This window comes from Leuresthes tenuis, unplaced genomic scaffold (assembly GCF_036924035.1).
Source record: "Leuresthes tenuis unplaced genomic scaffold, fLeuTen1.0.hap1 SCAF_22, whole genome shotgun sequence".
NCBI classification, from domain to species: domain Eukaryota; kingdom Metazoa; phylum Chordata; class Actinopteri; order Atheriniformes; family Atherinopsidae; genus Leuresthes; species Leuresthes tenuis.
This window is the reverse complement of record NW_027325376.1, coordinates 16,152-38,951: the sequence shown is the minus strand read 5'-3', so window position 1 is coordinate 38,951 and position 22,800 is coordinate 16,152. Positions and strand designations below refer to the sequence as shown.

Below are 22,800 nucleotides of genomic sequence, written 5' to 3'. Positions count from 1 at the left end.
CTTGCTGGATGAATCTATCTAATCTGTTAACGGTACCACATACAACTCAGAATACAACAGAGACCAGTATAAACTCCACAAAGCTCGCTCTACTTAATATTAGATCTCTGTCTGTTAGTTAATGACTTCATAATTTCACACAATTTAGATTTTCTTTTCCTGACAGAAACATGGTTAACAGAAAGCACAAGTGCTACTGTTCTTAATGAAAAAGCACCCCCAAATTTCAGAATGTTCAAACAACTAGCTTCTCAGTAAAGAGGTACATTAATACATTAATAAAACAAGTGCTCAGTTTAGGGAGGCCGTAGCTATGTCACCAACAGTGCGCGCACAGTCGGTTGACAGACTGCTGGATCATTTTAACTTGAAAACTTTGAATGTAATGGAAGCTGTTGCACTGATAAGAATAAAGAGCACCTTGAGCATACAGAAAAAAACATGGAGAAACACCAAAACGGTCAAAAACCGTAAAAGAGAATGCAGGAAAGCTGAACGTAAGTGGAGGAAAAAAAAGCTTCAGATTCACTATGAGTTGTACAAACAAAGCCTGCGTAGTTCTAACAATGAGCTGAGCAAGGCCAGAGAGCTGCATTTGTCTGAAATGATTAATAAGAATGCCAACAATTCTCAAACTCTATTTGCTTTGTCTGAAAAACTCACAAACCCTCCCAAACAGTTAAACCCAGACCTCCTCTCCACTGAGAAATGCAACGAATTTGCCAACTTTTTTAGCCAAAAAATTGAAACAATTAGACAGAACATTCACGTCACACAGACCAACAAGAAAACGAATCTGTGTCTAAAACCTAGAACTAACTCTGACGTTATGTCACAATTTAATACTATTCATTCAAAAATCCTAGAGGAAACAGTTCGGCATCTGAAATCAACAACTTGCACTCTGCACATAATACCATCTGACTTTTTAAAAACTGTTTTTACCTCAGTAGAAAGTGATGTTTTATATCCAAGATGTTTGAGAAAGTTGTATTTAACCAGCTCAACGACTTTCTGAATGAAAGTGGAAGTCTTGATAACTTTCAATCAGCTTCTGACGTCATCACAGCACTGAAGCAGCTCTGGTCAAAGTGTTAAACGACATCAGGTTGAATACTGATTCTGGTTTCAGTCCTGCTTCTATTGGATCTCAGTGCTGCGTTTGATACTGTTGCACAGGCTAGAAAACTGGGTTGGACTTTCTGGTCCTTAACTGGTTCAGTTCCTATTTAGAAGGCCGGAGTTATTTTGTTACAACTGGCAGCTATGAATCTGAGCGAGTGGCCATGACTTGTGGAGTCCCCCAGGGGTCAATTCTTGGACCTCTTCTGTTTAACTTGTATATGTTCCCTTTGGGTCAGATATTGCAGAACTTTAACATCAATTATCACAGTTATGCAGATGATACACAACTTTATGTGTCTCTGTCACCAGACGACTGCAGCCCAGCAGACGTACTGTGTCAGTGTCTGGAGGAAATAAACTCCTGGATGAGAGAGAATTTTCTACAATTAAATGAAGACAAAACTGAGATCGTTCTGTTTGGTAGTAAAGAGAAGAGGGTCTCTTGAGACTCGGGCCCTTACAATCACTGACCAAGTTCATAACCTTGGAGTGTTGATAGACTCAGATCTGACTTTCAGCAGCCACAGCTGTCACCAAGGCAGCTTTTTACCAACTCAGAAACATCATTAAAGGGTTTCTCTCCAAGAAAGACCAGGAGAAACTCATCCATGCCTTAATCTCCAGTAGACTCCATTACTGTAACGGTCTTTTAACTAAACTTCCCAAAAAGAGCATTAAACATCTGCAGCTCATCCAGAACGCTGCTGCTGGAGTTTTAACCAGGACTAAGAGATCTGAACACACCACACCAGTTTTAAAATATTTACACTGGCTTCCAGTCAGTCACAGAATAGATTTTAAAAGCCTACTGAGAGATTAAAGTGGAGATTAAACTGTCACCAAATGTAGACATTTTTAAATCCAGGTTAAAAACATTTATTGTCTCATGTGTCTATGCATGAAATCTGCACGGTATCTTTTAACTTATCTACACTGTTGCTTGTTTTTATTCATTTTAATTCATTTTAATTATTCTATTTATTTCTATTTATATTCTTTTACATATTTTTTATTATTTTTCTGCTCCCTGCTGCAATGCTTTTATCTTATGTAAAGTACTAGGACTTGTTTTGTACATGAAACGTGCTATACAAATAAATTTGACTTTGACTTTGAGTTACAGCAACAGCAGTACTCAAAAAGTACAGGCATATGATCAGAGAAGAACGCTTCACAGACCTCCAAGTTAAGAACAGGCAAACCATTCAATAAAACAAGATCAATGTGTGTCCCTGTACATGTGTCGGGCCCAGTACAGACTGTACAAGATTAAAAGAGTCGATTATATTTAAAAAAATAGCTACCAACCACCACACACCTACGTCATATGTGTTCCTATGGAACCCAGAAAAGACCCTGATTCGAAGAAGAAACTAAAATGGTTATAGGAACTGAGGGCCGTGGTCCCTAGTTCCAGTATGTCCGAATGCATGAAAAAACGGCCCTGTCATAGGACCTGCAAAAGGTTCCTACAGTGGGAATGCGCCTACTGACAGCGATATCTGTTTGCATTTAAAATCGCACTTAGGTGAAGTTAGTTTTAAGTTGGATATTTGACAGACATTCGCAAGCCAGTCCAACATTTCAAGTGCACCCGTATTGCAGACTTTACGGTAAACACACGGAGAGACCAACTGCAGCAAAAATGCTCATATTTACATAGAAAAATTAATAAGAATTATGAACAGATGTAAAATATAAAAACAAGAGGTGTATTTCATGGAGCCAGTGTAGTTACATGATCCCACACTAATTTGGGGTCAATTGGTCACATGACCAGCCGGAAGAGGGTGGAACGCTCTGTCCGGGTCGGGAATGAGATCCTTCCCCAAGTGGAGGAGTTCAAGTATCTCGGGGTCTTGTTCACAGTGAGGGACGAATGGAGCGTGAGATTGACGGCGGATCGGTGCAGCGTCTGCAGTGTTGCTCTGCACCGACTCGTCGTTGTGAAGAAGGAGCTGAGCCAGAAGGCGAAGCTCTCTATTTACTGGTCAATCTACGTTCCCATCCTCACCTATGGTCACGAGTTGTGGGGAGAGACCGAAAGAACGAGATCGAAATGGGTTTCCTCCGCAGGGGGTCTGGGCCTCCCTTAGAGATAGGGTGAGAAGCTCAGTTATCCGGGAGGGGCTCGGAGTAGAGCCGCTGCTTTTCCGCATCAAGAGGAGTCAGATGAGGTGGCTCGGGCATCTGGTTAGGATGCCTCTTGGATGCCACCCTGGTGAGGTGTTCCAGGCACGTCCCACCGGGAGGAGACCTGGTGGAAGAGCCAGGACACGTTGGAGAGACTATGTCTCTCAGCTGGCCTGGGAATGCCTCGGGGGCTGGAGAGCTGGAGGAAGTGCCAGGGACAGAGATGCCTGGGTTTCTCTGCTCAAACTGTTCCCCCCTTGACTCTATCCCCAGAGAAGCGGCAGATGATGGATGGATGGATAAGTCAAAATTGAGATAGATACTTTCTCGAGATACTAACACCCATTGTGTTAATAGCTTTTTCAGGGCCTAGCAGCAAAGCTGTGAAGGCACCCATTGCTTTCGTAGCTTTTCCAATTATTGGGGGCCTAGCAGCGAAGCTAGTCAAGAATTATCATGCCCATACAGTGAACTCTCTAGCGCCACCAATATGTCAAAGGTTGAAGTGCATTCAGCTCTATAACTTTGGACTCGTTGGAATCCTTGGATCAAGACGAGTTCAACGCACCCTATAATGTCACTGTGCGGTAAATTAGTTTTTCTGCTATTTAAAATTTTTTATCAAAAACCTTCAAAACACATTTCAGTTTGCACGGATTGTCCAATTTCCCAGGTAATTCACACAAAGAATCTTGAGACCAAGCCGCACAAAAGTTATCATATGGATTTTTGTATATCGCTTCCGTTTGCCTGTAGCAGCCAATCAAACTCGATGACGACGACACCAAACTCGGAGTGAGGCCATATCTCTGCGATGCATTGATGTATCGATGCCAAACTTCATGTATGGATTCAAGATGCCTTTCCAAGCAGCCATAGGCTTGCCTGCTATGCTGGATTTTCAGACACAAAGCACATTAACTGGCATTAATGATTAAAAGTCATGGTAGCTACTATGTGTTACATTTTACATTAGAAAACGTGGCTTACAGGAATAAGTTTTATTGTTCATGTGCAGCAGACCGAGCTTCCAGCCTTTTATATCAGCATTAAGAATAAATAAACGCGATGTGTGGGAATACACAGTGTTTGTGTAACTGACTGTGTTATTGAACTATCGTTCACATGAACACGAATCAATTTAAAAAAGACTATGGTTCTCTCAGCGTAAAAACCCCCACCAAACTGTATCAAAAACACGTTTTATACTGGGAAGCTGCATATTCAAAGATAAGATAACAACCATGACACGAGAAATTATTCCATTTTGTCATTTTATCGACAACTTGATCAGAAATGACATACAGACTGCCTCTGCCTCTCCGGCTGTTGTGTGTGCTCCCGACACCAGCCGAACAGATTATCCAAAGTTCCATTGCAATCTGTTGGTTTCCTTAGCAATAAATGCTACTTCTTATTGGTATTATGTGAACACAGTTAGAAGAAATTAAACTCGTGTTTGTTAAAAGGAAATCGATTGACAAGTTTATTATGAATGTATTATTTTAAAAGTCCCATGATATTACTTTGATGTGAATTGGTGATTTATCAATTTACTAAATCTAACTGTATCAACATTGCATCAACAGTGCATCTACTGTTCGTCTGCTGTGTATCAAATTTGTATCATGTAACCATGTTTTTGATCTGCTGTTAATATAGTGTTTATCATTGTCCATTACCACCATGGATTAACTGTGCATCTTTTGTTTATCAAACACGTATCTAACATGCATCTACTGCTGACTGTACCTGGCTGAACAGATTCTGGGTATTTTGGTTTACAGTTGTTATTGTCTTCCCAAAGGCAATCTTCTTCAGCCAAACCCAGTCACCCTGACAACAGTAAAATCAATCAGAGCAGAGTTAGTGCGATGGTCCAAATATCCAGACATAGGAACACTTTAGGTACACGTATAGGTGTAAATACAGGTAGAGGTTACCTCCAATATCCCGATGTTGGAGCTCTCAGGTGTTGTCAGGATGTAACTTCTCGCAATCGAACGTAGTGGAGTTTTAATCTCCAGAAGACTCTTCATGATTGACTCTTCGTTTAGTTTCTAAAAAAGAAAAAAACTAAATGAACAATGGAAACAAACTTCTTGTTCAGCAATGAATGGCTCATCTTTGTAAACATTTGAAGTGCTTTGCTAAGTTTGCTCTGGCCAAAGAAAAATATGAAAAATAGGCATTGAAATTAAATTTCTTATTTCAAGATCCTGTAACAATGCAGAAATTGAATTTACTTATTTATGTTTACTGACACAATTTTGGTGTTTTGGGGCTACTGCACACAAAAATAACACCATAGAGTAAGCCAGTGTGACAGCCTCTTGACAAATTGTTGCTTTTGACCATTGCATCACATTTAATAAACCGTAAAGTCCACATTTAGAGGTCGGAGGGGATAGGGGATGACGCTACACAACCTACTGCCAAGAGGGAGCCTAGAGATCCCAACCATTTGTGTCTCTAAGAAATTTTCATTTCAGATGTTATTTTTGCATTCTGCCACAGTCTCCTTGCACATTCACTTATTTTTCCATCTCTGCTTCACACAGAACAAACTCTCTGGCTCAGGTTAGGAATTAAGACCATGATTGGATTATCAGATATGACATGGCGGTAATGGTTAGGTCCCGCAATGTATTTAGTTAATGTTGGGGATTAAAACGGAATTGGCTAAGGTTAGGAAAACATCATGGCTTGGGTTACATCTTAACCTGTAATACTGGATTGATTAAAATGTCTCTCCTGGGTTACTGGCCTCCACCCCCCAGGGTAAACACACAAAACATGTCAGACAGAAAAAAATAAAGATTTAATCTTGATGAGGCTGTACACCCAAAATTCCAGCTACTAATGGAACAATATGTTAGTAATAGGACGCAGGTTAACTGATGACTCTAAATTGTCCCTGAGTGAGTGTGAGCGTAGATGGTTGTGTCATGATCATGCTTGGCTGTGGTGTTTGTTTGGTTTCTGGGTCTTAGGCAGAGTTGAGCTGGATTTCCAGGAAGCCTGGTGGAGTCTGGTTTAACTCCTGCTCTCACATCTGTTCCTCATCTGCGCTAATCAAGACAACTTCTTAAGGATCTGCTCTGGGGTCCTGTTTGTGAGTCAGCTAGGCATTAGCCGTGACAGGTTGTTGTCTTGTTTGTCTCTATATGGCTCTGTGATGGGCTGGCAACCTGTCAAGGGTGTATCCTGCTTCTTGCCCAATGACTGCAATCGTACCATCCTTACGGTTCCTCAGACCACACCTCTGACGTCCCGATGGTTCCTGAGACCACACCCATATCGTCCTCACAGTTCCTCAGATCGCACTTGTAACATCCTGATGGTTTCTTGGACTGTAATTATACCATCCTGATGGTTCCTCGGACCGCATTTTTACTGGTCTGATGGTCAAATCCCTAGCCAGCCTTATGAATGGCTTCATGGCATTCACTGTACTTTGGTACTCTGGTCAGGTATTAACTTTATGCAGTCAGTAGTGGTACCACTGCAAAGAGCAATATCTAATACTCAGAGATGTACAAGTAGTACTGAAGTAAAATGAAGTGTTTCTGACCTTCCTGCTGACTTGAGTGTCGATGAAGACAATGTCGTCCAGAGTCATAATCAGTTTGCTGACATCAGCTGATTTCTTGTACTTCCTGTATACAGACAATCCTCATCATTAACAGCATTATCAGAACTTATCAGATTTACACATAATCAGTATCCTGTTTGATCAAGTACAGGCTAACAACTTCACATCAGCCTTGCAAGTTTTTAAGTATTTGACCTCAAATTTGAGCAGCAGGAAGACAGAGGACATAAAGCAAGTGTTTGCCACATGGACAAATGGAAAATATTAATGTATTTTTAATGGTGCAGAAGAGACCTTAAGTTCATATGCTGCTGTACCTTTTTAAACATTCCAGGAGAGGAAACTAGAGACAAAAAACAGACGAACGCATTCAATTGGAGGTAATAAAACCCTGACTATGTAAATCTATGTTTGGGACAACCCTAACCCGATTTATCTGAGGGAATGTTGTAAAAAGACTCTGAAGAGTTTTGACCCCATCCTGTATCTTCTTGTGGAATTTGGATTGAATAACTGCCTGTAGATTCCCTCGATCAGTCATTCTAAAAATGCCAACCAGGACTGGACACTTATCTTGCCTGTATAATGATCTAGGAAAGTACGAACAGTGCTTTTCAATGTGTAAACTGGCTGATGTCTGCATACCTTATGTATGTTTGTAATCTTTCTTTTAAGCTCCTGAGAGTGAAGCAACGGATATCTCTTGAAAATGTCTTGAAAATATCCTTCAGTATGGACTACTGTGCCATTTCCCAGCCAGCTTCAACTTCCCTTACATTTTCATAAATGTACATCTTAATGCATGTGGGGTGTTCAATTAATTATTGTTTTTTTTATGATACAGTTATTCTATAGATACATTCATTCCATCCATGTATGTTCTGTCCAGAGTATTTTGCAGCCTGGTATTATCTAAATAATGTCACTATAATACACACGGAAATATTTTCACAAAGTGAAGGTCTTTCAGTGCACAAATGTCCAAAAGTAATTACTAAATCCAAATTTTAAAGTTCATCTACCCTCATCTCACAGATGAGGGAAGAACATCTTATCAGAAGGCAGAAAGCCTCCACAGAGCCTCCCAGCTTGCAGGTAGATAAAAACAGCTGGTATCACCAGTTCGTCTTCTGAATCCAGTGTAGTCTTGTGGCATCCAGTTCTATGTTGATTTTTCTTCCATATGGAGGCAGCTATGTCAGGATCCCCATCCCATCTCTGGGCCAGACACACTCCATTTGCTAACGGGACCGGTCAGTTAGTTTAGCTTCTGTCATCTTAGTCATCACAATATTAGTAACTGCTCCTCATTTTCCCCGCTAATCAGCCTTTTCAGTGTGGTCTACATCAGTTTATGCACTTACTACTAGGAGAAATGGCCTCTTTAAGGTTAATGTGAATGTTTGGGTTGATGTCAGATTTGATTTGTTTAATTTCTTCTTTTACTTATCAAGATAATTACATGAACTCATTCTTTAATCAGGCCACACATCCTGAAAGTTAATCTTCACAGTAACATCACATGCATTCATAGTTGCCTTATTCAACACATATCTCTTTAGTGATTTTGTCTTTTACTTTATGTCTGTTTGCAGTTGCAGCTAATCGTTGTTCTACTGTGTTGTGTTTTCTCACAGCAACAACAAAAATATCTTCAGAATTTATTAATCAGAATACTTTTATGAATAAAATTCCACTTTTTAAATCAATTGATTAAGTTTTCCCCTTCCTACTACAAGTGTGTGTGTGTGTGTTTATGTTGATTTTAACCTGATCCAAAGAGCAAAAGCTGCAATCACACCACAAAGCAACAGGAAGATGAAGAACATCGTCACTGCGTCCACACCTGCAGTTAAAAACAGGAAACAGATCGGACTTTAAAGCTGGACTGAATTACAACTTGATAATGCTGAAATGTAACATCAGTCATTTGAAAAATCAAGAGGCATTTAACAGCTGACAATGAATGGCTTCATGACAGTCAGCAATGTCAGTGTTACTGTTGGCCTCTGCCGGTCAGTGAACACACCTCCACCACAGGCCTCTTCTTAACAATACAAACTAAAAGTTCCTTCCCTCTCTGCGGGTCAGTGAACACACCTCCACCGCAGGCCTCTTCTTAACAATACAAACTAAAGGTTCCTTCCTTCTCTGCGGGTCAGTGAACACACCTCCATCACAGGCCTCCTCTGGACTGAACCAACAGAAGCTGGCTTTGGGTGGTTTTCCTCCAGGGAAGAAGAACGAGCGGCTCAGCGGTCTCAGAGCTCTGACTGTCCCATCGGTGTGTGTTGGTGCTAGCGAGTGTGTCGGGACGAGGCGGTCACCCTCACTGTCCAACACCACATACCTGGCCTGAAGGCCACGCCCCTCTTTACCCCCATACAGCACCTGATAAATAGAAAATAAAATCTGAGTTGATTGCAGTGAAGCAGGGTGGGAAACTGACACCATTTTTACGTTCAGTAGTTGTAGATAGAACAAATTAAACCAGATCAAAGACTTTTTTCTTAGAGAAAAAAAAGAATACACTTGACTAAAAGTGTGCATTATTAAATAAGTTTGATATTGTTCTGAGAAATTGCTGCCCAAAAATAAAGGTGTTTCTCTCCAAAACATCCTGATTTTGAGCTGAAAAGAAAATAATCTACCATGAAACCTCCTGAAGTTCTCTTATTTAATGATTGACGCCAGTGTGATCATATAAATAATTTTTATAAAAACCCATGGTTGAGTCCCTCTGGCCTCTCTTTTTCTCTCTCTTCTCTCTCCAGCAGGTGTCCCGTGGGGTGGGGTGGCAGCCGCCATGTTAACCATTAATTTTCTTTTCAGTTATATACACTTGACAAAACACATCGACTACATTTTACACTCATGCACATCTTACACTGTCCACATCTCATTTGGAATGTTGGTTAGTTTTTCTGTTGTCTTATGTTAAATAAAGGAACATGTTAAACCATCTAAAAACAGTGCAACTCCGGTCTTGTCATGGCCCAAAGAGCCAGGTTGTGACAATATACATATTTGAGTTTCTGAAGTCACTACCAACTTCTTTGGGAGTAATGTTTTTTTTTTTGTTGACTTTCGTTGTAAACGAGCAACGTACAAATAATAATTGAAAATATCCAAAATAATTTAGTGTTTTTATTCCAGCTTTTTGGCTGCACAGTGGTGTGATGATTAGCACTGTCGCCTCACAGCAAGAGGATTACAGGTTCAATTCCCAGCTGGGGTGTTTCTGTAAGGAGTTTGCATGTTCTCCCCATGTATCTGTGGGTTCTCTCTGTGTTCTCCAGCTTCCTCCCACCATCCAAAAACATGAATATTTCACAGGTGTCATTTGCGAAGTCTTCAATTAAACACGCTATAAAGATATTACAATGAATGAAAAGAATATTTTTACCACACAGAATTTGTTTCTGACCTGATTGAAGCCCTGGAAATCAAAGCCTCCATCTGATTGGAAGAGCTGGTCACCTGTCACCCAGTGCCCGCCCCCTGCCTGACGACGCTCCTCCACTGCTTTAGCAACAAAGTATACCATGTTAAAGATGGTCCCAAACATCGGAGACACCTGTGAACAAATCCAGAGCAGAGGTTCAGAACATCTAGTCTCTTACATAAAACTGGAAACACTGACTCATATCAACATGTGTTCATTTGACTTAAAGTCTCCAGCCTCTGTAGGATCATCTTTCACTAAAAGAGCTGCCTCATCTGATATATGATCTTTACTGAACAGGTTCTCAACATTGTAATGGGACCATAAACCTGAGACAGACCTGAGAGGATCTGAACAGAGTAACAGGACAGTAAACCTCAGACTGACCTCTGAGGTTCTGAACAGAGTAATAGGACCGTAAACCTGAGATTAATCTTCTGAGGTTCTGAACAGACTAATGGGACCGTAAACCTGAGACTGACCTGTGAGGTTCTGAACAGAGTAAAGGGACAGTCCTTTCTGCCTGTGGCCATCAGACTGTTTAATTCATCTAGGTCGAGACAGGATTAGTGGAAACACTGCGTCCTGAGGCAAAATACCAAATGTCACTTTACCCAATGCTACATTACAATGACACTTTTCCTAATCACTTGCTTGTACATACCATTTTCTTTGAGGCTGCTATTTGCTATTTGCACACCGCACATATTGTACAGCAGTTACTTATGTTAGCTTTATTTTATCTTATTTGTCTATTTTATTTTAATTTTATTACATATTATTTAGTACTTTCCCCCTTGTTCCATAACTGTTGCACAATAATTTCTCTCAGGAGGTCTAGGGTACAAATGCATTATATGCAATTTGGGCCTCCTTTACCTTTCGCCGTCACCAGTTGGCGTTTAAGTTTGGTGAGCATCCACTTTGGACCATCCGCTAAAATGGGTCCAATTCGGGCCACTTTTTCTATTACGAAAGTGTGCCAAAGTTTTGGTGTACATGGTGCATTTTCGGCCACTTTAAAATGTAGAGAAAGTGGCCCATATTGATTTTGTCCATTTTGGGACACTTTTAAAAATTAAAAGTGGCCCAAATTACTTTAATTTTCGGACACTTTGACGATAAAAAAGTGGCCCAAAATTACTTGCTGCATTTTCGGGTACTTTTTTAATTTAAAAGTGCCCCAAAATTACTTGCTTTGTTATGGGGAAATAGGGTCCATTTCTGGGTAAACTCAGCCACTGTTAAGCACTCCTGCTCGGGCACACAGTTTCATGGTGCTTTGGACATTACTGACTGCAGGAGCCAGGCCGCAAATTTTTGTATTTCTCCAGGAGAAAAGTGCTTGACAATCGGCCATGTGGCCACCAGAGGCCGCCATCTACTGACCTCCGGGAGCCATGCTCCACCTCTGCACATTTGGAGCGGGTTCCCTGGTTCTATTTCTCCCGAGATAAGTATAATCAAAAATCGGCCTTGTGTCTGCGAAAATCCCCCTGAACTGACTTCCTGGAGACAGGCACCAAGTTGCTAAGATACCTCTTGAGAAAATTGCTTTAAAATTGGCCTTCTGTCCGCGAAAATCACCCTCAACTGACCTCCTGGAGCCAGGCACCTGGTTTGTAAAATATCCCCCCAAGAAAAGTGCTTGAAAATTGGCCTTGTGTCTGCGAAAAACTTGTAAAAAAAGTGGCCAAAATTGAAAAAAAAAATTTTAGGCCACTTTTTAAATATTTTTATAGTACCAGGGACACGGAGTTCCAGGGAGTGCGGATGGCTGGCTGGTGGGCGTGGTTTCTGGAGGTTTGGAGAACCAGTGGATGACTGACCAGAGGGGGCTCATGGGCGGGTGCTGCTGGGTCTAGGAGGTCTAATCTGAAACCCGGCGGTCAATTGAGGCAGATTTTTGCAGATAAAAGGCCGATTTTCAAGCACTTTTTTCGTGGGGTATTTTACCAACTTGGGGCCTGGCTCCTGGTGGTCAGTTGAGGCGGAATTTCGCGGCCACAAGGCCGATTTTTGAGCACTTTTCTCGGGGGAAATTGAACCAGGTAAACCTCCCCTATTTAGCACACTGTTCCCCGGGGAAAAGGGCACCACATTGAATTGAAGAGTCCCGACTCCCGGAGGTCAATTGAGGCGGATTTTCGCGGAGAAAAGGCCGATTTTCAAGCAACCTTTTCTCGGGGGGAATTTTACCAACTTGGGGCCTGGCTCCTGGAGGTCAGTTGAGGCAGATTTTTGCAGATAAAAGGCCGATTTTCAAGCACTTTTTTCGTGGGGTATTTTACCAACTTGGGGCCTGGCTCCTGGTGGTCAGTTGAGGCGGAATTTCGCGGCCACAAGGCCGATTTTTGAGCACTTTTCTCGGGGGAAATTGAACCAGGTAAACCTCCCCTATTTAGCACACTGTTCCCCGGGGAAAAGGGCACCACATTGAATTGAAGAGTCCCGACTCCCGGAGGTCAATTGAGGCGGATTTTCGCGGGGAAAAGGCCGATTTTCAAGCAACCTTTTCTCGGGGGGAATTTTACCAACTTGGGGCCTGGCTCCTGGAGGTCAGTTGAGGCGGATTTTCGCGGAGAAAAGGCCAATGAGCACTTTTCTTGGGGGAAATTGAACCAGGTAAGCCGCTCCAACTTGGCACACCTGTCTTTTGGAAAAGTGTGCCAAGTTGAAGCATGACTCCTGGTTGTCACTTGAGGGTATATTCCCGGAAAACTCACCCTTACTCAAGCACCTTTCAGTTTTTACTCAAGGCAAAATCTCTGCCTTGAGCCCCCTGGTAATATATAAAGGAACCAGGCCCCCTGTCCTGGAAAACAAACCTTTATTTAAGCACCTTTCCTTGGGCAAAAGCTCTGCCATGAGCCCCCTGGTCCTGTCTAAAAGAACCAGGCTCTAGGCCCCCTGTCCTGGAAAATGCACCGTTATTTAAGCACCTTTCATTGGGCAAAAACTCTGCCTTGAGCCCCCTGGTACTGGTACCAGGCTCCAGGCTCCAGGCTTTAATATGACTCTGTAGTGGTCTTACACCCCCAGTTGCAAAAATGAGGCGATGCTGCCATCAAGTGGCCAAATAAATGCGGCGCAATTCGAATGTCCGATATTAGACGAAGTGTTCGAAATTTTATACAAAATCGGTCACTTTTCAATAAAGTGTTCGAAATTGAGTGGCCCCGAAAGATTTGGGGCCACGTTTGGTGAAAAGTATACCCAAAATGCAGGCGTAGCATTGGCCAAATTGGATGGTTCCCTTAATCTTGAATCTTGAATCATATTCCAGTCTTAATTTATGAGCCCACTTCAGGTCCATAAGCCTCATTGGCTGGAGAAGTTTGGTCCCAGTTTTTTCCTTAGTCCAGATTCATCCCAATTTAAGTGGAATCTGGACTAATTTTGTTGGGGGTTTTGATGCTGTAACTGTGGTGTATCTGTGTTTTCCTTTTGCTTATTTGTTCACCTCTGTGGCAGAGATGGCAGAGCGAATCTCTCGGCTGATCTGGGCCTGACGAAAAGCTTCGTAAAAACTCTGGTCAGATGCCATGGTAATGGTCAGGACGGCGCTGTAGGCATGGCGAAGCTGCGTACTGTTTGTCAGATGGTGGAAGGTTATGTCCTGATTGACAAAGGAAAGGAGATAGTAAATTCAGTCGAACAGGGAGGAGATTTTCAAGTCCTAACATCCAGTTTGAAATTGATTAAAACAGGAAATACAATATCAGAGCATTTTTGTCATGTTCATTTAATTATTTAATGCAGGTTACATGCTACAACAGAGAAGAACAATGTCTATGTTACAAATCTGTTTTTAGGGTTAGGGTTACAGATGGAGCAACATTTTAGGGTTATGTAAAGAGTTCTTTATGAATTATTTTTCATTCAGTCTGATACAGAAGTAATCCTTTACCTGGTAAGGCATGGCGTAAAGCAGGGCATCATAAGGAATAAACACGTAACCACTGGAAACCATTCCCATGTCCAGAGCAGCCAATAGGAGCTCTTCCTGATGCTCTCCACCAATCAGAACAGAACTCATGCACATTATGACCACTGAAAAAGAAATTAATTATTTTATTTATTTATTGTTAGGATCTGTCCAGTGGAAGTAGGATGTAAAGGATTTGTTGCAAAGTCTGTTGTCTCATGGTTGAGGGAGTTGGGTATAAGTGGACAGAGTATGAGGAAAATAGAGAAGGAAGTGTCAGATGAGGCAGTAAAGTTCTGTCAGTGGATTTGGATTGGAAGAAGTAATAGTAGCTGGGGGCCCAGCAGGGGGAGCACTTAGGGTAAACAGACTCTTGGAAAAAGCAAGGAAAAAATACAGGATGTTTTTAATTGGGGGGTGTGGTCCATGTGAGCCTTTTGAAACCAGGTGGCCATTTTAGGTAAGTTGGCCTGTATGGCCTTGTTTTTGCTGGCATTTTTAGTGATTGTACGACTGTTTGAGTGAATTTCTGCTAGTGTGTCTTGTCCTGCCTCTACCTCTGGCACCCTCTATACTTTCATTACCCCCTACCTGAAACAGGGTTTGAATCCCATTCCTACTTATCTTTACCTCATCTATTTCTACCCCCTACTTGAACCAGGGTTTGTATCCCCACCTCGCTATGACTGGTGTGCAGTTGGTGAGAGGCTGGGGTAGCTTATAGTTGGAAAAAAAAGATGGTAGTTGTGGTGTGAGGAGCAGTGATGGTTGGCATTTGGGGAGTGTTAGAAAAATTATACACTTACATCGTTTTACTAATATAAATAGCAACAGTACCATTTTGTAAGGGAGACAACTCTGAGGCAGCTTCCTTACAGGTTGTGCGAAGAGAATAAGAATAATCCCAGGTTTCTCTTCAGCGCTGTAGCCAGGCTGACAAAGAGTCCGAGCTCTGTTGAGCCATGTATTCCTTTAACTCTCAGCAGTGATGATTTCATGAGATTCTTCATCAATAAAATTGTTTCTATCAGAGAGAAGATTGATGGAATCCTTCCCACTATTATCACTGATGTATCATCAAGTAGAGCAGCTTTAGAAGCATCTTTAGAACCTGATTTGTATTTAGACAGCTTCTGTCCAGTTGATCTTTCTGAGCTAACAACAGCAATAGTCTCTTCTAAACCATCAACTTGTATTTTAGACCTAATCCCAACCAGACTGTTCAAGGAGGTTTTCCCCTTAATCAATACTTCCATATTGGATTTGATCAATCTGTCTTTGTTGACAGGATATGCACAGGATATGTACTCAGCTGTACTTATCTATGAAACCAGATGAAACCTACAGGTTGGTCAGACTACAAGCCTGTCTTAAAGACATAAAGACCTGGATGACTCAGAACTGTCTGCTTCTAAATTCAGACAAAACTGAAGTTGTTCTCTTTGGACCTAAGCGCTTCAGGGAAAAATTGTCTAGTTATATAGTTACTCTAGATGGTATTTCCTTGGCTTCCAGTTCTACAGTGAGGAACCTTGGAGTTATTTTTGAATTTATCATTTGACGCACATATAAAACAGGTTTTTGCCTTCTTTCACCTCTGTAATATTGTTAAAATCAGGAACATCCTGTCTCAGGGTGATGCAGAGAAACTATTTCATGCATTTGTTACTTCAGGATTGGACTACTGTAATACTTTATTATTGGGCTGTCCCACATATTCTCTGAAAAGCCTCAAGCTGATCCAAAAATCTGCAGCCAGAGTTCTGATGAGAACTAACAGCAGAGATCATGTTTCTCCAGTTTTAGCTTCTCTTCATTGGCTCCCTGTTAGATTCAGAATAGAATTTAAGATTCTTCTCCTCACATATAAAGCTCTTAATGACCGAGCTCCATCACATCTTAAAGATCTCACAGTTGGATATTTCCCCAACAGAGCACTTTGCTCTCAGGCTGCAGGTTTCCTTGTGGTTCCCAGAGTTTCTAAAAGCAGAATGGGAGGCAGAGCCTTCAGTTATCAGGCCCCTAAAAGTAGAATGGGAGGCAGAGCCTTCAGTTATCAGGCCCCTCTCTTGTGGAATAAGCTGCCAGTAAATGTCCGGGAAGCAGACACCCTTTCCACTTTTAAGATTAGGATTAAAACTTTCCTTTTTGATAAAGCTTATAGTTAGGGATGGCTCAGGTAATCCTGAAACATCCCATAGTTAAGCTGCTATAGGCTTAGTCTGCTGGGGGACCTCATCTGTCACACCTTTCCTCACTTTGCTCTTTTTTCCCCCCTCTTTAATTTATTTAATTATATTATGTACATGTGACATTATTGTGGTTATTAACTTGTGTTTCCCTGTTCCAACAGGTATCCTTTGAATGGTGTTATGGTGTTTTTCCCCCCTTTTTTCTGTCTTCTCAAACCCCAGCTGGTCGATGCGGATGGCCACCCTTCCTGGTTCTGGTTCTGCCAGAGGTTTCTTCCTGTTAAAAGGGAGTCGTTCCTTTCCACAGTCGCCTCAGGCACTAGCGGTGCCAGGAATTTGATTGTGGGTGGACCTCCAGAAAACTGGATAGGCCAGTTAAAATAAGCCAAAACAAAAAAGACGGGTTCCCCTTCATCTCCGTTTCATCGCTTTTCTGCAGTACTGTGGACATATACACACTCGTCAACTGGGATGACGTCATTGACACACGCTGCTGCAGCACAGCTTATTTACTTCGTGCTCTGTGACAGTCGGCTAACTTCACACGTAGTTTGCTACTGATAGTTTTGTGCAACATGACAGGATATTTTACGAGATGTTGACAACATGGACGACAACTTAGAGTACGATGGACGTCCTTACCGGAGTGAATGAGCTGTGCTGCAGCGGCGGGCGTCGATGACGTCATCCCAGTAGACGAGTGTGTAGAAAGCCCTCTATAAGTCCCCCGATAGCCGCCAATAACAACAATATTACAGCTATGAACTAACAGTGCAATAGTATGTGTTCATTTATTTGTCTTAAAGTATTGGTGAAGTAAAGACAGATAATGCCTTAATTAGAGGCTGCATTGTCTAAGCCCTGTTCACTCTGTTATATGGATCTCGAGGAATCTAAATATCTTCCGAAGGATGCCGGCTTTCACCAAACTGCTCTCGGTGAGTAGATGAACGTATTTCATGCCACCTCTCACCTGATCCTAGCTGGGATAAGGTCTGCCCCCAGTAACCCTTAATTGCACTAAGCGGGTATAAACGATGGATCACAATGAATTGGATTGCAATTGCCTTGAATTAGACTGTATCTGTGAATTGAGATGACTTGGTTCTTTATGAATAAAGCTCAATTTACCTTCACAGTAATAATTTGTCTTTTTGAAATTATGAAACTCTCAGCTTTGACCTTTAACCTTGTCGACCTCTCTGATCCTGTTCAGCGCCTCCCGAGCCGCACGCTTGCTCTTCCTTTCCAAGGTAATGACAGGACCAATCGGCAGGCCCATAGCACGGAGCGCAGAGGCCACTTCCTGTCCGGTGCTCTCCCACAGATCAGTCGGAGCTGATGATCAGAAAACAAAGAAGCTTCAGGGTGGTCTCTTTTATTAAAAGAAAAACTTTTGCATAAAAACAAACTGAACCCTAACCCCTACCCTTTGGCCTTCAGCTGGCGTAGGTGAGGGGCGAACCAAGGGGCAAAGTGGGAAAATGAGATAGTCCGGGTTTTGAGGGGAGCGAGTGAATTCAGTAGAGTTTGGAGAACATCATTGTAAATAGAGAGCAGCTGATCCAGGGTGCATAGGTGATTGATGATGAGGAAATTGTTGATGCCTGTTGTGAGGTCTGCTAAATTAATATTTTTTTATGTTTGCGGAATGACATAACACGTGACTGTTTGATTTTGGATAGTGAGAGACTCAAATTAAATTAAACCAGCATATGATCAGAGATGGGAAGATGGACAGCAGAACAATTGAAGGGAGTGACACCTGAGTAACATACTAAGTCCAAAACATGTCCTTTAGAGTGGGTGGGGAAACCAATGTGTTGTTGGAGACAAGGCAAGAAGTGAAGTCCTTAGTGAGAGTATGATTGGTGTTGTCCATGTGAGTGTTGAAATCACCCAACAGGATTATATTGGATGAGAGGGAACAGATGTGGGTGAGAAATGTAGTGAAATCATCAATGGAATCCTTATTAGGTTTAGGAGTACGGTAAACATTTACTAAAATAGTTGGAGAAGAACCATTCAGTTGTAGAGTCATGGATTCAAACGACCGAAACACAGGTACAGTGACAGAGGAGACATTCCAAGTCTTGCGGTGAATTATCGCAAGACCTACCCCTCTGCCGGTGAGACGGGGCTGGCTGACGTAAACAAACCCAGGTGGAGTAGACTCCGTCAGGTGAGAAAAGTCATTGGGTTGTTGCTATGTCTCTGTTAGACAAAGAAAGTCATATTTGTGGTCAAGGAGGAGGTCCTGCAGTACTTGTCCGTTGCCAGAAAGGGAACGGATGTTGAATAATCCAAATTTGACGTTGCAGTGTTGGTTGGAGGAGCTATGTTAGCTGACCTTACAAGGCTAACTAGCGCGCCACGGTTAACGCCACAGTTTCTAGAAGGGTGGCGGCGAGATGAGGACCAGGTGGAGTTTATGGCATTGGAGTCATCAATGTGGCAGCTTTGTCTAGCACTACGGTGGATGTACCTCCGATGGGTATGGTGAGAGATGTCCGGGAAATACTGCAGTACCATCAGCAGAGCGGACTGGTGGATCTGAAGTTTAAGGAGCTCCGCACTCAGATATTGGATCAAGGTTGCCACTGGATATATCAATAAGGACAGGACAGTCCAGGAGAGCACAAAGCTCACAGCAAGTTTGTAGATCCACATGATGAACGGGCAGATGTTATTCACCGAAGAGCAGTTGCAGACACCAGGTAAGAAGGACGCTAACAACGTTAGCACGCTAGCATGATCCAAATAAAGTATCAAGTCTAAAACATGAAACTGTCAACTGATCGCTTTGATTGTAGAACAGTGTCTCATTCTCATTTTTTCATTTAATAAAATATTAAATAATAAAATATTAAAAAATAAAAATAGCCAGAGAGCAGCAGCAGCTAAACGCGCCAGCGTTCACTCAACCGGTACCTGAAGTAAGTAAGCACTTGAGAACATAATGAAGCTATTTCTCCAGTCAGACAACACTCCAGCTCTATAAATAAATATAGATAGTTACTCTATCAATCCCAGAGGGAAATAGTTTAGCAATGTAGCAGTGTAGCTTGGCATCAGATGCTGGTAAACAATGCTTTCTTATCAACAGTAATGGACCAAGCCGAAGATGAACACAGCTTAACTTGTAGCAATGCATGTATACCTCTTGATGGTGCAGTGGGATCCTATACTGTGGTGATTGTTGAATTGCAAGAAGAACTGATTCAGAGCAACAGGAAGTGTGGCGTCATGGCTTGATTGTGAAGTGTTACGGTTATAGTCGGTAAGGGCCTCTTCTTGCATGCTTTGGGCATTGTTGTCCTCGAAGTGGTTGTCGATGCGCTGCTGAATTCTGCACTTGGCTTCCCTGATACCCTTGTCTATTTCCATCCAAGTATTCCTGTAAGTCAGCTTGACCTGTAAGCAGTCATGAACTAACATTAGCACGTAGTGGTATGTAAATAGCAGTGATTAGGAGAGCAGTAAACTCTCTTGGCGTGTAAAAGCTTCTGAGGTCCTGAGAGCAACCCATTCTTTCATAAATGTTTGTAGAAGCAGTCTGCATGCTTAGGTGCTTGACTCTATACACTTGTGGACATGGAAGTGATTGGAACACCTGAATTTAATCATTTGGATAGGTGTTTGAATACTTTTGGCAATATAGTGTATATAGGTCCAAGCAGTGATATTTCGTCCATCTTGTTGTTGTGGTGTGACCGTCAGCGTCTCACAGGCAATGTGGTGCTTAATTCACTGGGGCTGACCTGACGCTGAATCTCCAGCGGTATAGAGCACGGGTTTCCAAAAGTATAATCCTGGCAGTGACTGCCAATTTCGAGTAGTTTGGCACGTCAATAGTGTAAACTTCCTCTAAGTGCATGAATGAGAATAAACTCCATAGACATAAAAAAACCCGCTGCTGTGAGACTGGGAACTCCAGGCCTCAGAGTCCGTACACGACGCAATCTTGATGGATCTATATAGCCTTCGTTCTGTCACGTCTTTAGGTTTTGATTCATGTCTTGTCGCGTCATTTCCTGTTTTATTTTGAAACACTAACTGCTCCTCTCGTTTCAGGTACCTTGCCCTTCCTCCTGTGTCAAGCGTCTGATTGTCTTCCCTGATTCCTAAGTGTTTCCACTTGTTCCCATGCATCTCCCTTGTCTTGTGCCTGTGTGTTGTGTTCGGTCATGAGCCTCCTTCTAGCGTTTTCGTCCACAGTATCCACAGCCATTGATTCTACGAGCCTGCAGTGTAGTGATCCTCCTGCAGAGCGTAATAACCTCTAAAAATGCTGGATGATTTGGAGGCAGATACATCTGTTTATCGATGTTATGCCTGATTTTTATTTTTTTTGGGGGGGGGAGGGTTTGATTGTGATACATCAGTCAATTGTATGTGTCTGTTTGATTTTTAATTGTGTGCTGCTGTCTTGGCCAGGACACACTTGGAAAAGAGATTTTACATCTCAATAAGGCTTTTCCTAGTTAAATTAAGTTTTTTATTTTAAAAAAAAGATTTATCTTTTTAGATTAATAACTGCAGAAAAATCTAAATGCCTGGAATAAGATGCACAGCTTAATGTACAAAGAATAATGAAGGAAAAAATGTTTTTTTTATTGAATTTTCAATATCCAATTGTACAATACACATCACTTATTTCTAACATGTGATATGTACATTTGGCATTATTGTTGTCATTAACTTGTGTTTCTCAGTTGGTATCCTTTGAGTATTGTTGTGGTGTTTGGTGTCACTTATTTTATGTTCTCTAAAATCCCAGCTGGTTGAGACAGATGGCCACCTTTCCTGGGTTTGGTTCTGCCAGAGGTTTCTTCCTGTTAAAAAGGAGTCTTTCTCTTCACAGTTGCCTCAGGCACGCTCAGGATGGGAGATTGGACCGAAGAGAAGTTTAGATGCAATCTGTAGGTTTCCTTAGCTTAGATATTGTTTTTGAATTACCATATCTTACTATTTATGAATTGGATTAATTTTTAATCTAATTAATTGGATCTGATTGTATTTTGTTAACAACAAATTGGATTCTAATTGGACTATATCATTGAAGTGCCATGAGATGAGATTTGGTGCTATGTACATGAAAAATAATTTAATTGAATATACGTTAAACATGATATAGATGAAATTTTGGCCCTCAGATGAAATGATTAAATTGATGTAATTAATCAAACCTGAATAAGTTCCAGTTTAGCTGAAATTAGATTTTAGCTTTACTTGGTTTTACTGAAACTTTTATCTTTATTGTCTTCAAAGCAACACAGCACATCCACATGTAAACATCTGACCCCGCCCTTTGAATAAACCACGCCCCTTGTCTTGACACCAGCATCTCACCTGAGATGATGGCGACATGTGCCCAGCGGAAGAATTGGAGCACAGTGAACAGAACTTTGCTGGGAGGAGTGATGGGGGGCAAGTTTGGCCAATCACCATCTAAACATCCAGGAGACGCAAGCCCCGCCTCCCAGTGCTGGGCCAAAAGGGAGGCAGCGTGACAGAGGGCAGGGCTAAAGGGGCCAATGTAGGCATGGCCATAACCCTCCATGTCTCCAAATTCAGTCAGAGCTGAAAAGAGAATAATCAGAGGTTTAAATGTCAGATTTGTTTTAATACACTGATTACGTTTATACTTTAACTTCTTGAAATTTGTAAACTAAAACTAATTCAAGTCTCCAGTTCCTGCAGAACTTCATTGTGAGTGGACACACAAAACCTCAGAGGAGGAACAGTCCTCCAGTTCTTTGTCAATGTGCTCATTTTATAAACTTGAACTCTAACTTTTATAAAAAGTTTAACAGTGTACCTTCTTAACAATTATGTTTCTGATTCTTTGCTAATTTCTGCTCATCTGCTTGATCAGCCTACCTTTGGAGGCAGAGCAGTCTTCATTGAGGAGTTTCACATCATACCAGTACCCTCTGTTCAGGTCGCTGTCACTCCGTAACCGTGACAATGCCAGGTTAGCTGCTGCTGTGGGCATCGCCCGGGAGAACATTGGGTCACATGACCATGGACCAACCAGAGCCAGCTTGAAGGTAGCTGTCTGGACCTTTGTAATGCATACCAACAAAAGACACGCCCCTAGCAACCAGGTGAGTTCCATCCTGAGCACCTGCAGGGGATTGATGTAAAAGTTATTATTTTCTGCACTCAGGTTTAACATGACGACAAAGTTGTTCTTTTCAACAGTTCATACTGAAAAGATCTGAAACCTCATAATTTGAATAGTTTCAGTTAACTGCATGGAAGATTTTAGTTTATACTTTTTAAGTTTAAAAAGGAAAAGCTCATGTTTTTCTTGTACTTCCCTCCCCCCTCTATCTCTGCTCTTTATCTTTCTGCACTTCCTTCTATGCCTGCACCC

The 22,800-nt window shown here is 41.8% G+C and overlaps 1 protein-coding gene across 1 annotated transcript in view; it reads right to left on the bottom strand.

Annotated features, from left to right (window-relative positions):
* LOC140282087 (retinal guanylyl cyclase 2-like) overlaps positions 1 to 22,539 on the bottom strand; it is a 38,308-nt gene extending 15,769 nt beyond the window's left edge. The window contains exons 1-11 of the mRNA XM_072376639.1: positions 22,302 to 22,539; positions 21,771 to 22,001; positions 17,601 to 17,756; positions 14,209 to 14,351; positions 13,762 to 13,917; positions 10,281 to 10,430; positions 9,025 to 9,244; positions 8,624 to 8,699; positions 6,833 to 6,917; positions 5,202 to 5,318; positions 5,011 to 5,094 (exon numbers count right to left, since the gene is read on the bottom strand). Of these exons, the coding sequence (XP_072232740.1) occupies positions 5,011 to 5,094; positions 5,202 to 5,318; positions 6,833 to 6,917; positions 8,624 to 8,699; positions 9,025 to 9,244; positions 10,281 to 10,430; positions 13,762 to 13,917; positions 14,209 to 14,351; positions 17,601 to 17,756; positions 21,771 to 22,001; positions 22,302 to 22,539 (1,656 nt within the window). The remainder of the gene's footprint in view (positions 1 to 5,010; positions 5,095 to 5,201; positions 5,319 to 6,832; positions 6,918 to 8,623; positions 8,700 to 9,024; positions 9,245 to 10,280; positions 10,431 to 13,761; positions 13,918 to 14,208; positions 14,352 to 17,600; positions 17,757 to 21,770; positions 22,002 to 22,301) is intronic.
* Between the last annotated feature and the right edge of the window lie 261 nt (positions 22,540 to 22,800).